The 17620-nt window shown below is 43.5% G+C and overlaps 1 protein-coding gene across 14 annotated transcripts in view; it reads left to right on the top strand.

Moving 5' to 3' along the window:
* Window positions 1-17620, top strand: part of LOC138675465 (protocadherin alpha-C2-like) — a 502001-nt gene that overhangs the window by 310112 nt on the left and 174269 nt on the right. The window contains exon 1 of one of the 14 annotated variants that reach the window (XM_069763747.1): window positions 14869-17319. The exons of the other annotated variants lie outside the window; for them this stretch is intronic. Coding sequence (XP_069619848.1) covers window positions 15004-17319 — 2316 coding nt within the window. The 5' untranslated portion in view covers window positions 14869-15003. Of the gene's footprint in view, window positions 1-14868; window positions 17320-17620 lie in introns of those variants that run through there. 14 annotated transcript variants of the gene reach the window in all.

Raw genomic sequence — 17620 nt, 5'->3', positions numbered from 1 at the left:
AATGCCATGCAAACGAACCACATGCTGAAAAAACAATGGAACCAAATCAGAGGAGGAAGGCAACTTAGGCAAAGGTACCAGATAGACCATTTTAAAGAACCGGTCACAAACAACCCAGATAACAGACATCTTCTGGGAAACAGGAAGATCCGAAATAAAATCCATGGAAATATGCATCCAGGGCCTCTCAGGGACCAGCAAAGGCAAAAGCAACCCACTAGCGCGGGAACAGCAAGGCTTGGCCCGGGCGCAAGTCCCACCGGACTGCACAAAAGCACGCACATCGCGTGACAAGGAAGGCCACCAAAAGGACCTAGCAACCAAATCTCTTGTACCAAAAATCCCAGGATGACCAGCCAACACTGAACAATGAACCTCAGAAATCACCTTACTTGTCCATCCATCAGGAACAAACAGCTTCCCCACTGGACAGCGGTCAGGCCTATCAGCCTGAAATTCCCGAAGAACCCGCCGCAAATCAGGGGAGATGGCAGAAAGAATCACCCCTTCCTTAAGAATGCCAACCAGCTCAAGGACTCCAGGAGAATCAGGCGAAAAACTCCTAGAGAGGGCATCAGCCTTAACATTCTTAGATCCCGGAAGATACGTGACCACAAAATCAAAATGGGAGAAAAACAGGGACCATCGAGCCTGTCTAGGATTCAGCCGCTTGGCCGACTCGAGGTAAATCAGATTCTTATGATCAGTCAAGACCACAATGCGGTGCTTAGCTCCCTCAAGCCAATGTCGCCACTCCTCAAACGCCCACTTCATAGCCAACAACTCCCGATTGCCGACATCATAATTGCGTTCCTCAGGCGAAAACTTTCTGTAAAAAAAAGCACACGGTTTCATCAAAGAACCATCAGAATCCCTCTGAGACAAAACGGCCCCTGCCCCAATCTCAGAAGCGTCAACCTCAACCTGAAAAGGAAGAGAAACATCCAGCTGATGCAACACAGGGGCAGAAGTAAATCGGTGTTTAAGCTCCCGAAAGGCCTCAACAGCCGCAGAGGACCAATTCGTCACATCAGCGCCTTTCTTCGTCAAATCAGTAAGGGGCTTAACCACACTGGAAAAGTTGGCAATGAAACGGCGATAGAAATTTGCAAAGCCCAAAAATTTTTGAAGGCTCTTCACAGATGTGGGTTGAATCCAGTCATGAATAGCTTGGACCTTAACAGGATCCATTTCCATAGACGAGGGAGAAAAAATAAAACCCAAAAACGAGACCTTCTGAACTCCGAATAGGCACTTAGACCCCTTCACAAATAAAGCATTATCACGAAGGATCTGGAATACCATCCTGACCTGCCTCACATGAGACTCCCAATCATCAGAAAAAATCAAAATATCATCCAAATATACAACCATGAATTTATCAAGATAATTGCGGAAAATATCATGCATGAAGGATTGGAACACAGATGGTGCATTAGAGAGCCCGAATGGCATCACAAGGTATTCAAAATGGCCTTCGGGCGTATTAAATGCAGTTTTCCATTCGTCACCCTGTTTAATACGAACAAGATTATATGCCCCTCGGAGGTCAATCTTAGTAAACCAACTAGCCCCCTTAATCTGAGCAAACAAATCAGAAAGCAAAGGCAAGGGGTATTGGAATTTGACCGTGATCTTATTAAGAAGACAATAATCTATACAGGGTCTCAAGGAGCCATCCTTCTTAGCAACAAAAAAGAAACCCGCTCCCAATGGTGACGAAGATGGCCGAATATGCCCCTTCTCCAAAGATTCCTTAACATTGCTCCGCATTGCGGCATGCTCTGGCACAGAGAGATTGAAAAGTCGGCCCTTATGGAACTTACAACCTGGAATCAAGTTAATAGCACAATCACAGTCCCTATGTGGAGGAAGGGAACTGGACTTGGGCTCATCAAATACATCCTGGAAATCCGACAAAAACTCAGGGACCTCAGAAGAGGGGGAAGAGGAAATTGACATCAAAGGAACGTCACTATGTACCCCTTGACAACCCCAACTAGTCACAGACATAGTTTTCCAATCCAGCACCGGATTATGTTCCTGTAACCATGGAAAACCCAGTACAACAACATCATGCAGGTTATGCAACACCAGAAAACGGCAATTTTCCTGATGTTCTGGAGCCATCTACATGGTCATCTGCGTCCAGTACTGAGGTTTATCCTTGGCCAATGGTGTAGCATCAATGCCCCTCAAAGGAATAGGGCTCTGCAAAGGCTGCAAGGAAAAACCACAGTGCCTGGCAAATTCTAAGTCCATTAAGTTCAGGGCAGCGCCTGAATCCACAAATGCCATGACAGAAAAGGATAAGCAAATCAGGGTCACAGATAAAAGAAATTTAGGCTGTACAGTACTGATGGTAACAGACCTAGCGACCCTCCTAGTACGTTTAGGGCAATCAGAAATAACATGAGCAGAATCACCACAGTAAAAACACAGCCTATTCTGATGTCTGAATTCCTGCCGTTCTGTTCTAGTCAAAATCCTATCACATTGCATAGGCTCAGGACTCTGCTCAGAGGACACTGCCATATGGTGCATAGCTTTGCGCTCGCGCAGACGCCGATCAATCTGAATGGCTAGAGACATAGATTCGCTCAAACCAGTAGGCGTAGGGAAGCCCACCATAACATCTTTAAGGGTTTCAGAAAGACCTTTTCTGAAAATAGCAGCCAGAGCATCCTCATTCCATTTAGTGAGCACAGACTATTTCCTAAATTTCTGGCAGTATAATTCTGCCGCTTCCTGACCTTGACACAGGACCAACAGGGTTTTTTCTGCATGATCCACAGAATTAGGTTCGTCATACAATAATCCGAGCGCTTGAAAAAATGCGTCTACATTCAGCAATGCCGGATCCCCTGATTCAAGGGAGAATGCCCAGTCCTGAGGGTCACCACGCAGCAAGGATATGATGATTTTAACTTGCTGAATGGGATCACCAGAAGAACGGGGTTTCAAAGCAAAAAACAATTTGCAGTTATTTTTAAAGTTTAAAAACATGGATCTGTCCCCAAAAAACAAATCAGGAGTAGGAATTCTAGGCTCCAAAGCCGGAGTCTGGACAACATAATCTTGGATACTCTGTACTCTTGCAGCAAGTTGATCCACACGAGAAAACAAACCCTGAACATCCATGCCAGAGCATAAATCCTGAACCACCCAGAGATCAAGAGGGAAAAAAAGACAAAACAGAGCATAGAAAAAAAAATGGCTCAGAATTTTTTTTCCCTTCTTTTGAGATACATTTAATTCATTTTTGGCCACTTGTACTGTTATGAACTGGTGGTTTAGGAGCAACATGGGATGAGCTCTGAAGGAAGTGGTACCTGTACTGACCGCAGTCCCTAAGCTCAACACAACACTAGAAGTAGCCGTGGGATGCTCCTGACACTCCCTAGGCACCTCGTCACAGCCTGAGAACTAGCTACCCCTAAAGATAGAAACAGGAAAACTATCTTGCCTCAGAGAAAATCCCCAAAGGATAGATAGCCCCCCACAAGTAATGACTGTGAGTGGAGAGGGAAAAGACATACACAGAATGAAACAGGATGTAGCACAGGAGGCCAGTCTAGCTAGATAGATAGGACGGGACGGAATACTGTGCGGTCAGTATAAAACACTACAAAAAATCCACACAGAGTTTACAAAAATCTCCACACCTGACTAAAGGTGTGGAGGGTAAATCTGCTTCCCAGAGCTTCCAGCTTCACTAAATTAATTCATACTGACAAGCTGGACAAAACTTAGAAAGCACAGAACGGATAAGTCCACAACCTGTGGACTGAAAAGAGCAAGCAAGGACTTAACTTTGCTGAACTGGTCAGGATAACAGGGAAATCCAAAAGAGATGTGAATCCAACCAGGAACCATTGACAAGTGGCACAAGCTGAAGGAAAGAGCCAGGCTAAATAGCCGAGCAGAAAAGACAATCAGTGGAAGCAGCTGCTGACTGCTAAATCCAAGGAGCAGCCATACCACTTAAAACCACCGGAGGGAGCCCAAGAGCAGAACTCACAAAAGTGCCACTTAGAACCACCGGAGGGAGCCCAAGAGCGGAATTCACAACAGAGTCCTGTAAGCACCTGGTTAGATCATGGACTGATGGCCTGTGTGTTGGAAGTGCCTGTGATTTGACTTCCTGGAAGCGCATGGAAAGGCTGCATCTACAGAGCCTGAGATGGTTTCTGTGTTTGGGGAAGCTACAGTTCCTACTGTGGGTCTGGACTATCCGAGGTGCCCTGGTCACAAGGATGGTGATCCCAGTGAGGCAGTTTCCCTGTGAACTAGCACTGGAAGGAGTCAGTGTGTAGAGCCGAAGCTCCTGAGGTAATCCCTGGTATGGGATAAAACCTGTAATATATGGCAGAGACGTATCTGCCATTGGAACAGACTGTCAGGGTTTAATATGATCCGTTGATGCATGTAATGAACTTAATGAACTGTAATGGAGAGAAAGATGGGACTACCGAATGTTTTGTAAAGCCACACGTGTTAAAGTAACAGACTGTGTGTAACCTGGCTTACGGTGCGGTTTATGACGCTATAATGAACCGGAATGGACTTAATTTGTGTGAGAAATCGTGCCTGTATGTGTTATTCCCATGCAAAGCTTGTGTCCCCCAAGACCCGAAGTAAGGGAAACGCTTAATACCGGGAATGACCGGAAGTGACGTTCACGGAAGTTTCCGCCTTCTATGACCTCACTACAGGCATCAACGGCACCAATCACGTGAGACTAGCAATTCACTTCCGGGAACGTCACTTCCGGCCAGTCCTGGTATTCATTTAGCATGCCGGCTCTCAGCGGTCCTGCATTCCGGCACTGTCCTTGACTAGCGGTGGATACCGCATCACACTCCGGATCACCTAAGGTAACGACAGCTCCACCACAGGTCACGGCATTTAAGCTCTACGCTCACAGCGCTATATATAGCGCCCCATGCCCCGGTTTCGCCCGGGTTATGTTGCTTTTCTGATTGGAAGATCTCCCATCTTTATTCACAGCTCGCAGTCCATCTCACTGGCGAGAACAAGGCTTTATCAATTAAGGTAACCAACTCCTTGTGAGGACACGTAATTTGCCCCTTGCTCCTTATATAACGGCACCACATGCACCTCCATTTTTACAGTGTCTCTTACTGGACCGACACAGCTTGGTCACCAAAACTCACTCTATAATTCCCTCAGTACGGTATGTTAGTCCTTATATGTTCGTTTTCTTCCCTTCCACTACAATGGACTTTTCCTTGGAATAGGATTATTAGCGGCTCCCATGCCATGCATAAATGTTTGCATAAATATTTCCAAATTTACGATATGACCATGTTCTATATATTGTACATATCTTTGTTATGTTATGTTTTTTCCTCTCCAGTTGTACATAGGAGGACGTTGATTGATATACAGTTAGGTCCATATATATTTGGACAGATATAACATTTTTCTAATTTTGGTTATAGAAATTACCACAATGAATTAAAAAAAAACAATTCAGATGCAGTTGAAGTTCAGACTTTCAGCTTTCATTTGAGGGTATCCACATTAAAATTGGATGAAGGGTTTAGGAGTTTCAGCTCCTTAACATGTGCCACACAGTTTTTAAAGGGACCAAAAGTAATTGGACAGATTCAATAATTTTAAATAAAATGTTCATTTCTAGTACTTGGTTGAAAACCCTTTGTTGGCAATGATTGCCTGAAGTCTTGAACTCATGGACATACCAGACAGTTTTGGGCACCGGTGCTCAGGAAGGATATAATGGAACTAGAGAGAGTACAAAGGAGGGCAACAAAATTAATAAAGGGGATGGGAGAACTACAATACCCAGATAGATTAGCGAAATTAGGATTATTTAGTCTAGAAAAAAGACGACTGAGGGGCGATCTAATAACCATGTATAAGTATATAAGGGGACAATACAAATATCTCGCTGAGGATCTGTTTATACCAAGGAAGGTGACGGGCACAAGGGGGCATTCTTTGCGTCTGGAGGAGAGAAGGTTTTTCCACCAACATAGAAGAGGATTCTTTACTGTTAGGGCAGTGAGAATCTGGAATTGCTTGCCTGAGGAGGTGGTGATGGCGAACTCAGTCGAGGGGTTCAAGAGAGGCCTGGATGTCTTCCTGGAGCAGAACAATATTGTATCATACAATTATTAGGTTCTGTAGAAGGACGTAGATCTGGGTATTTATTATGATGGAATATAGGCTGAACTGGATGGACAAATGTCTTTTTTCGGCCTTACTAACTATGTTACTATGTTACTATGTTACACTGTGTTTCCTCCTTTTTGTTGCTCTGCCAGGCCTTCACTGCGGTGGTTTTCAGTTGCTGTTTGTTTGTGCCCTTTCTGTCTGAAGTTTAGTCTTTAACAAGTGAAATGCTGCTCAATTGGGTTGAGATCAGGTGACTGACTTGGCCATTCAAGAATATTCCACTTCTTTGCTTTAATAAACTCCTGGGTTGCTTTGGCTTTATGTTTTGGGTCATTGTCCATCTGTAGTATGAAACGACGACCAATCAGTTTGGCTGCATTTGGCTGGATCTGAGCACACAGTATGGCTCTGAATACCTCAGAATTCATTCGGCTGCTTCTGTCCTGTGTCACATCATCAATAAACACTAGTGACCCAGTGCCACTGGCAGCCATGCATGCCCAAGCCTTCACACTGCCTCCGCCGTGTTTTACAGATGGTGTGTATGCTTTGGATGATGAGCTGTACCACGCCTTTGCCACACTTTTCTCTTTCCATCATTCTGGTAGAGGTTGATCTTGGTATCATCTGTCCAAAGAATGTTCTTCCAGAACTGTGCTGGCTTTTTTAGATGTTTTTTAGCAAAGTCCAGTCTAGCCTTTTTATTCTTGATGCTTATGAGTGGCTTGCACCGTGCAGTGAACCCTCTGTATTTACTTTCATGCAGTCTTCTCTTTATGGTAGATTTGGATATTGATACGCGTACCTCCTGGAGAGTGTTGTTCACTTGGTTGGCTGTTGTGAAGGGGTTTCTCTTCCCCATGGAGATTATTCTGCGATCATCCACCACTGTTGTCTTCCGTGGGCGCCCAGGTCTTTTTGCATTGATGAGTTCACCCAGTGCTTTCTTTCTTTCTCAGCATGTACCAAACTGTAAATTTTGCTACTCCTAATATTGTAGCAATTTCTCGGATGAGTTTTTTCTGTTTTCGCAGCTTAAGGATGGCTTATTTCAGCTTCATGGAGAGCTCCTTTGACCGCATGTTTACTTCACAGCAAAACCTTCCAAATGCAAGCACCACACCTCAAATCAACTCCAGGCCTTTTATCTTTTTAATTGAGAATGACATAACAAAGGGATTGCCCACACCTGTCCATGAAATAGCCTTGGAGTCAATTGTCCAATTACTTTTGGTCCCTTTAAAAACAAGGTGACACATGTTAAGGAGCTGAAACTCCTAAACCCTTCATCCAATTTTAATGTGGATACCCTCAAATGAAAGCTGAAAGTCTGATCTTCAACTGCATCTGAATTGTTTTGTTTAAAATTCATTGTGGTAATTTCTATAACCAAAATTTGAAAAATATTGTGTCTGTCCAAATATATATGGACCTAACTGTATGTGTGCTTATGTTTATTTGTTTGTTCACTCACATTTTTTCAAATTTGTAGTTACTGAAGAAGGTCGAATAGACCGAAATGTTTGTTGGTACTACACAATAAACCCAAGTTATTTGCATTTAAGTTGAGTGCCAGGTTCTTTGATATTTATGGAGAAAAAATGTATATCCTGGCACATGTGCTCAGGATTTTTGAGTCTACAAATGTCCATAGACTAGCTCATGCATGTCATTACCATGTGGGAACTTAAGCACTGGAATTTTTAGCTATAGTACACCAACACTTACTAACTATTGGTCATCACACCTTTCTACTGATTGCCTGTCAGATCTGTAGGTGGGATTTGAAACACATATACTGCAAAATTGAAATGCCATGCGAGGCTTTAAAGTCTCTGTGCATCTACACCTGTTGAAATAAGTACTGAACACGTCACCAATTTTTTTAAGTAAATATATTTCTAAAGATGCTACTGGCATGGAATTCTCAATAGGCAAAAGTCACACCTGAGCAATGCATGCGACTAGTTTCTCTATACAGGAGGCATCTTAAAGCTGTCATCACCAACAAAGGCTGTTGTGTGAAGTAAGCGTGTTCAATACTATTTTCCGTGTCAATTCTCATTATAAGGCTACTTTCACACTAGTGTTTTTCTCCGGGCGTCGAAAAGCATCGTTGCGACGCATCGACGGATGCGTCGCAAAGACAGGAAAACGGATACAACGCTTCCATTTTTTCGACGGACGCGTCGGCGATTCGCTAGACGGTTCCGTTGAAAAACTGGATCCGTTGTATCCGTTGTTTCCGTTTTTTTCATCCGTTTCATCCGTTTTTATGAAGGATGCGTTTTCCACACCTACAGGTGGGATTGTCCTTGTAGGTGATTGGCTACTGGAAAATATGGGAAAGTATATATAGACAGTTTGTACAGCCCATCTTTGAAAGGGTTTAGAGAAAGTAGCAGAGCTCTGCTTCAGGTTTTAGCTCTGGTATAGCTCTGACTGTATTCAGTACGTCACAAACACATGCACACAAACACAAGCACACAGACGCACGAAAAAATGGCAGTATGTATACTCACGCTGGAATGATGCAGCTTTAGGCCTCCGGCTTCTTGCAGGCTTGGAACCGGCTGGCAAGCTGGGCAGACGCTGGCTGGCAGGCAGGCTGGCTTCTGGCAGGCTTGGCTTGGCACAGGCTGGGCAGATGTTGGCTGGCTGGGCTTCTGGCATGCTTGGCACTGGCTGTGCAGATGTTGGCTGGCAGGCAGGCTGGCTTCTTGTGTCTTCAGTCTTTGGCATCTGTGGTTGAAGGCTCAGGCCTGGTTTATAAAGGTTGGGTGATGTCTGGTCAAATTGGCTACAAATTCAGCTTCTGAGCATGCCCAGTGTAAAAAAACGGATTGCAGCGCTGCATTCCGTCAAAAAACGTGTCCCGACGCATCCGCCGCTCATAGACCGCCATTATAGACAAAGACGCATTAATAAGGAAGCAACGCGACACGTTTTTGCTGCGCAAACAAAAAACGTTACACTCAACGTTTTTTCCAGATGACGTGTCTGCGCATTCCGACGCATCCGTACAAAAACGTACACGCTAGTGTGAAAGTAGCCTTACGCATAAATGAATTTATCTGCAATTCAGTACAATTATCTCTCTCAGCTGGTAGATGAACAAACCAGGGGAGGTAAACTGCTGGAGGTAAACTTTTGTCAAATAAACCAGATACAAATTCAGATCTGCAGGTCAGGGAGCATTTGGGAAGCAGTTACGATAACATGCTAAAGGTACCGTCACACTAGACGATATCGCTAGCGATCCGTGACGTTGCAGCGTCCTCGCTAGCGATATCGTCCAGTGTGACAGGCAGCAGCGATCAGGCCCCAGCTGTGCTGTCTCTGGTCGGGGAAGAAAGTCCAGAACTTTATTTGGTCGCTGGACTCCCCGCAGACATCGCTGAATCGGCGTGTGTGACACCGATTCAGCGATGTCTTCACTGGTAACCAGGGTAAACATCGGGTAACTAAGCGCAGGGCCGCGCTTAGTAACCCGATGTTTACCCTGGTTAGCATCCTAAAAGTAAAAAAAAACAAACACCACATACTTACCTACCGCTGTCTGTCCCCGGCGCTGTGCTCTGCTCTCCTCTTGTACTGACTGTGAGCGTCGGTCAGCCGGAAAGCAGAGCGGTGACGTCACCGCTCTGCTTTCCGGCCGCTGTGCTCACACAGACAGTACAGGTGGAGTGCAGAGCACAGCGCTGGAGGACAGACGGCTGTAGGTAAGTATGTAGTGTTTGGTTTTTTTTACTTTTAGGATGGTAACCAGGGTAAACATCGGGTTACTAAGCGCGGCCCTGCGCTTAGTTACCCGATGTTTACCCTGGTTACCGGCATCGTTGGTCGCTGGAGAGCGGTCTGTTTGACAGCTCTCCAGCGACCAAACAGCGACGCTGCAGCGATCCGGATCGTTGTCGGTATCGCTGCAGCGTCGCTAAGTGTGACGGTACCTTAAGTTTCAAAGTAATTTTCAATCAAACATTCAAAATGGGAAATGCAAAAACCTGGAACTTTAGGAAAGCTGATTTCAACAAATTAAGGGATGAGCTTAATCATGTAGACTGGGGCATGTTTAAGGATATAGTACTAGAATTCTGTAGAAAATGTATACCCTTAATAAATAAGATAGTGTAAAGTTTAATAAGACAAAAACAAAGAGCAAAATCTTGAAGGTCGAGGATACTGAAATAGCATTTCAGGAGTATAAAGATCTTAATAAGAAATGTAAAAAAGATCTTAATAAGAAATGTAAAAAAGAAATCACTCTAGCAAAGTTATTCACAGAGAAACAAATAACCAGCCAACCAAATATTTAGAAAGATGGTATAAGGTGCGTTCGCAGCCCGGGGTCCACCGTGCAGAGATGGAACCTGCTGCTGAGTAATGACGGACTATATGGTGGTATAATGTGGATACACACACAGGTTAGCTTCACCCGGTATGAAGGAAGTGAACTCTGATGTGTCACAGGGCCGCGGTACCGCACAAAGAGCGCAAGCAAGGAGTCACAGAACTCTGTCCCAAGACTCAGGGAAACAGTTCCTGTAGACCTCTTGTGCTCGACACCGCTACTGGGGTGTCAGAGTTTAACAGAAATAATAATTTAATGCATAAGAGTGCGTGCAGTGCCGCTCTGGCGGACACTACTAACCACCCAGACTTGGGCCAGGAAATGCTCTATTAGCGCACGGCGGTCACTGCAATCAGATGCTGTATCGTGTGCTAGGTGTGCAGGTAGCACTGTCGGGTGCTAGATAGCATCCACCATTCCCAAGAAGTCAACAGCACTAGGAAGGGGATTAAGGAGCGACGGTCACACATCTACACACACATTATCAAGTATACACTAGCGCATGGCCGAGCGGCCATGCAAACCTTTTATAGCAGCAGTGCTACGGGACCTTCCAGATGGTCCAATAGTAGCTGAAACAGGACCCGAGCATGTGACACCCGACCTCCAATGGGAGGTCATCCCATGGGCATGCTCAGTATGGGAAAAGCAGGACTTAGTCCCAGAAAGACCTGCTCGATGCTGATCAGTGCTGGCTACAAAGGCAGAGCCTGGAAGGGCAGCAGTAACCAGTCGCACAGTATCAGCTTGAGCCAGCTGCTGGGACCGACGTCTCTGCTGTGCAGGCTCCACTGCGGCTGGAGAAGAATGGAAGACTGCAGCGGAGATGGTTCGAGATTCCCCTGTGCAGAGGTGGGAACTCCGCCCCTGCAGGTAACACTGACTTCCTAATGAACCCTCTTGCCAAATTCTCCTGGATGTATTGGGACATGGCCTCCTTTTCCAGGAGAGAGAGGGGATAGACCCGTCCCCGAGGAGGTTCTGCTCCAGGCATGATATCAATAGGACAGTCATAGGGGCGGTGAGGCGGAAGGGTCTCCGCAGCCTTTTTGGAGAAGACGTCTGCATAGGACCAATAGCACTTGGGAAGGGAAGAAAGATCTGCGGGTATCTCAGTAATGGAAACCTGAATGCACTCCCTCACACATCTGCCCTTACCTGATTCACTCCAACCCAATATCCTTCCAGAGGTCCACTCAATATGTGGGGAGTGGAAACGGAGCCAGGGTATTCCCAGCAAAATCTTGTCCATTCCCTCGGGAAGGACAAGAAGGGAAATAATCTCCTGGTGGGAAGGGGACATGGATAATGTGAAAGGGACAGTCTGGTGTGTGATTTGTGAGGGAAGTGTCGACCCATTCACTACTCTAACAATCACCGGTTTGGCGTGTATCACCAGAGGTATTGCATGGTGCAGAGGAAAAGCAGAGGACATGAAATTCCCCTCTGCTCCAGAGTCCACACAAAGCTCGACTGTTAGAGTGGAGAGCCTGAAGTTGTCCCTTTAAAGGACAGCTTGGAGGAAACTGCTGCTGTGTCTAATGAACCACCTCCAATAGTTACTAGACGCGATCGTTTTTCTGACCGCTGTGAACATTTATTAGCATAATGTCCTGACTGTTGGCAAATATTACAAACCATGGGTACTCGAGCGGCCCAGGACTTAGGTCCCACTCGAGAAACCTCTATGGCCTCATGGGAGTCAGACTCCTGAACGGAAGATTCTAGAGGTCTGGCGAAGGTGGGAGCCAGTCGGAACCTCTGCCTACACTGGGTCCGCTCTAACCTTCGCTCATTAAAATGGAGGTTGAGACCAGAGTCCGGAATTGGACGGCGGACTGGCTGACCATGGATGAACCCTGTGTTATTGCCAACAGTTGGAGTGCTGTATCGTGGGTGACACGAGGTCCTAAAAAGACCTGTTTCAGAGAGTCCAGGAAGAGAGGAGCACTCTGCACCACACGATCATCACGCTCCCACAGCGGCGTTGCCCACTCCAAAACCCTGCCCGACAAAATGGAAAAGGTAAAACCCACTTTCGCCCGTTCAATAGGAAAATATGCAGCCAGAAGCTCTAGATGTATGGAGCACTGACTCATGAATCCTCGACATAGCTTACTGTCACCAGCAAACTTGTCTGGAAGTGGGAGATGGGATAAAGTTGGAGCAGGGGTGGCACAGGACAAACTGGCTGCAGATACACTTCCAGCCTGAACAGCGACTGCGGTAACATCCACAGCTGAGGTTGTGCATTCTAGAGCCGCCAACCTACCCTCCAGCTGCTGGATGTACCGCTGTAGACACTGATCATCCGCCATTTACTAGCCAGACCCTGGTGCTAGTATTATGATAGGGCTAGCGGAATGCATAGAGTAAATATAGATGTTTATTATTGGTGCATTCGCAGCCCAGGGTCCACCGTGCAGGAAGAACCTTCTGCTAGTCAATGGTGGCACTATTTGGCGGTATAAGCTAGCTCTGTTACTTCACAGAGTAGCCATGAAAGGAAAGCACTGCTCCCTATTAGACTCACAGGAACGCAAGCTAACTGCCGAGTTGATAGCAGTCAGTGGTCATGCAAACACACAATCTCCTCACCGGAGGTGCCGGTATTCTAGGGGCTTATTTCAGCAGGGTCCCTGAATACATACACAACACACAATCTCCTCACCGGAGGTGCCGGTATTCTAGGGGCTTATTTCAGCCGGGTCCCTGAATACATACACACATAACCACACTGGCGCAAAGCACATAACTTAGATTGATACTAGCGCATGGCCGTGCGGTCATGCAAACCTTTTATAGCTGCAGCAAGTACAGGACCTTCCCAGAAGGACCAATGGGAGGCTTCCACAGAAGTTGAACACCTTCAGGACCTTCCTGGAGGATCAATGGGATTTCCTGAAGTATCTAAGCCAATCCAATCCAATGAGAGATCTTATCCTGGCCATGCTCAGAAAGAGAAAAGTAGGACTTAGTCCCAAAAATGTCTGTTCGCCGCTGCTCAGTTCTGGCTACAATGGCAGAAGCTGGAAAAGCAGCAGTAACCCTTTGCACAGAGTCAGACTGAGCAAGATACTGGGACCGACATCTCCGCTGAGCAAGCTCCACTGCCGCAGGAGAAGAATGGGAGACTGCAGTGGAGATGGCCTGAGATTCTCCCTGTGCAGAGGCGGGAACTCGAGCCCTAACACTAGGTTCTTCAACGTAACCACCTTTTGCTTTGATGACTGCTTTGCACACTCTTGGCATTCTCTTGATGAGCTTCAAGAGGTAGTCACCGGGAATGGTCTTCCAACAATCTTGAAGGAGTTCCCAGAGATGCTTTGCATTTGTTGGCCCTTTTGCCTTCACTCTGCAGTCCAGCTCACCCCAAACGATCTTGATTGGGTTCAGGTCTGGTGACTGTGTCCAAACTTTTTGTCTGTACTGTATGCTGCTAAAAAATAATAATAATGATAAACTGGTTAGTTTGTTAGATGAGTGATGAGATGCTGCCTTTTTCTGTACATAGCGAATCGAGTGACAACTATGGGCCCACCAGGAAATTCACCTATACCGCCGACGGCCTGTCCGAAACAAATATTCATACGTATTGGTATTTTGAAAATATTTATTCATACTGTTTGGAAACGTATTTTATGATCTCAAATGTATTAGCCTATTTACCTCAATAGAATCTGATAGTTGCACTGTTTTCTATAGTTTTGGATGCTTTCTCATTAGAAGATATAACATTGATTTCTCATATTTTCATGTTTGTGAGAGAAACAATAGAAAAATAGTAGCGTCCCAAAAAGGACAGGATAAAGTAACTTTATTTATCATAAGTATTTGATAGAACTGAGGATACCCAAGAAAGCCTGGAGTCAAGAAAATATTTCTAATTCTTAAGTAAATAGGTACAATTTTACATGTCCTAAATATATTAAGTGATTGTAAATATCTCTTATTCCTTTGCGGAAAAATACCATATGTTTTTGAATTTGCCCAAATGTTGTACATGGGTGGTTTTGCATGTTTTGTATTGTTTTGCAGTACATTAAGATAACTCTTATTATATAAAACCTTACTTTTAAAAAATAAAAATGAAGAAAATTGACACAAATTGGAAGCAAATTAAATTTTGCTTTTTTATGTAAATAAATATACTCTGTCACAAATATACAGAAAATACAATCAAAAGGAACAATATTGAATTATTGGGGATTAAAATAATGTTAAAGTTCTATGATATATGTCACTTTGTTTCTTTAAACCAGCCGTAAAATCTTGAAAAGGACTGTAGAGGTCACTGTTCACTTATCTATAGCTCATAGAGACAGAATCATTTGCCTCCATCTTGGCTAGTTTATCTTCTATTTCGGAACAGTTCAGCTAGAACTGAACTCTCTTCGATCTCCAGGCTCCAAAAACCCTGGATTTGGCAATATACTCTCCAATATTAAGGAATATACGAAGGATTCTGGCTCAATCATATTAATGAAGTCATGATCAGGTTGGTGCACTTTATATTTCTGCAAATATACTTGGATCTGGTCTTATGTCAGCTGCATTACATCATCCCAGAGGAATCCAAGCACGGAACGTTTGTTGGAAGGATAGCTCAAGACCTTGGACTGGAAATGGGTGAGATTAATTCTAGAATGCTGCGGATAGTTTCTAGAGATGACAGAGAATTTTTCCAGGTTAATTTGCAGAATGGCATTCTTTTTGTGAATAATATTATAGACAGAGAAGAAATATGTTCAGATACAGCCTTCTGCATTATTCCACTTCAGGTTATTGTTGATAAGCCTGTGCAGATGTATCAAGTAGAGGTAGAAATAGAAGACATCAATGACAATAGCCCAGCTTTTTCTTCTGCTGCGTATAACCTGGTGATATCAGAATGGAAAAGTGCAGGCTCTAGATTTCCTTTAGAGGGAGCAGTTGATGCTGATGTTGGCACAAATGCAATTAAGAACTATGAATTAAGCGTGAATGATTACTTTGTATTAGATTTTCAAAAATATATGAATGAAATACGGACTTTAGAACTTGTACTGAAGAAGCCACTTGACAGGGAAAAGCAGTCTACCCTCAACCTTACGTTGATATCTTATGATGGTGGTAAACCGAGATTAAGTGGTACCGCACAGCTTAACATCACTGTGGAGGATGCCAATGACAACTCTCCAACTTTTGATCAGCCATTTTACCAGTGTAGTGTGCCAGAAGATGCATCAATAGGAACATTGGTTGTAAAATTAAATGCTACTGATTTAGACCAAGGAAGAAATGGTGAAATCATGTATGCCTTTAATAAATTGTCATCAACAAAAATAATGAACATTTTTAGTTTGAATCCTCAGTCTGGAGAAATTAAACTTATAGAGAACTTGGATTTCGAAAATACTAAAAGATATGAACTTCACGTGGATGCCATTGATAGTGGAGATCAACCAATGGTTGGACATTGTAAAGTTCTAGTGAGTGTGGTTGATGTCAATGACAATGTTCCTGAAATAATTTTAACATCCCTATCTGTACCTATCCCTGAAGATTCACCCCTAGGAACCACAGTTGCTATCATTAGTGTTCCTGATAAGGATTCCGGAAACAACGGAAAAGTAAAATGTGAAATTTCTCAAAATATGCCATTCAAAATAAATCCAGCATTAATGGGGCATTTTTCTCTAACAGTAAATGCCCCATTAGATAGAGAACTAGTGTCCAAGTATGAAGTTAAAATTACTGCAACAGATGAAGGTTCACCTCCACTGTCGGTTTCTAAAACTCTTGATCTTGATATTAGTGATGTGAATGACAATTCGCCTTACTTCATGCAGTCTACTGACACAGTTATTGTCAAAGAAAACAATCCACCGGGCTCACTTATCTATACAGCATCAGCTGTGGACCCAGATGTTGGCCAGAATTCCTTAATTTCATACTCAATTATTGAAAGTACAATTGATGGAATTCCCATATCCTCTTATATCTCCATCAGTCCTGAAAACGGAAAATTATTTGCTTTATTTTCATTTGATCATGAACATTTGTCTTATTTCCAGTGTTTTATAAAAGCTACCGATGCTGGTGTTCCTCGACGTAGCTTCAGTTTAGTACTAAACATCTTTATTGAAGACCTCAATGACAATGCTCCTAGCTTTGCTCTTCTTGGTTCTTCAGCTTTGATCAAAGCTCCTAAAACGGTTCAACCTGGTCAACTCATAACTAAAGTGAAAGCAGTGGATCTAGACTCTGGATATAATGCTTGGTTATCATATAGTTTTATGGATTTACCAACAAACATACCATTTTCTATTTCCCAACAATCTGGAGAAATCCATGTTAGACGTTTATTTACAGATTCGGATAATGAAGAATACAAACTAACTGTGGTAGCTAAGGACCATGGAGAACCTGTCATGACTGCCACAGCACCAATTTTTGTTTCTTTAGTGGATTTAGGAGAAATTTTTTATAACTCTCCAGACACCAGTTTAGATGAAAATATTTTAGATATCAACGTGTATTTAGTTGTTGCTATTTGTACAATCTCAACTATATTTCTCATTACGTTAATTGTTTTTACTATTTTAAAATGGCAAAAGTACAAAGAAGAGGTCAACGAGCTGAAGGAATGCTACAGGATATGTTCCAACACTGGAGGTAGCTGGATGTATTCACAAGAAAGCCAATCAAAATTATATCTAAATTCAGTGCAGCCCAAAAATGACTTAATGGTTTTTACACCGAATAGTTTTCATACACCAGGAATAAATGGCGTTGTTGATGGGGTTCTCATTAGTTCTTCTAAGGTAAGTATTGCATTCTATATATTTAAATGTTTAATTGCAAATTATTTTACTTTATCATTTATTTTAGATTATTGGTGGTAGAACATGTTGAATCTTAATACCAAGTGTAATTCACAGCTCATGACATGTTTTTTTTTAATTAATTGTATCCTTAAAACTTTGGTATAATTAATGCTAAAGTTGGTTTTATGATTAAAATAAGCAAATTGGTAATGGAAGTTCCATCTCCATAGGAAGTAGAAAATAGATAAAAATGTACTTTATTTCATCTTTAGTTAGGCTAAGTGGATAAAAAAATTAT

The sequence above is a fragment of the Ranitomeya imitator genome, chromosome 4, assembly GCF_032444005.1.
Source record: "Ranitomeya imitator isolate aRanImi1 chromosome 4, aRanImi1.pri, whole genome shotgun sequence".
NCBI classification, from domain to species: Eukaryota; Metazoa; Chordata; class Amphibia; order Anura; family Dendrobatidae; genus Ranitomeya; species Ranitomeya imitator.
The sequence above is the reverse complement of the archived record's forward strand: the minus strand, read 5'-3'. Positions and strand labels throughout refer to the sequence as shown.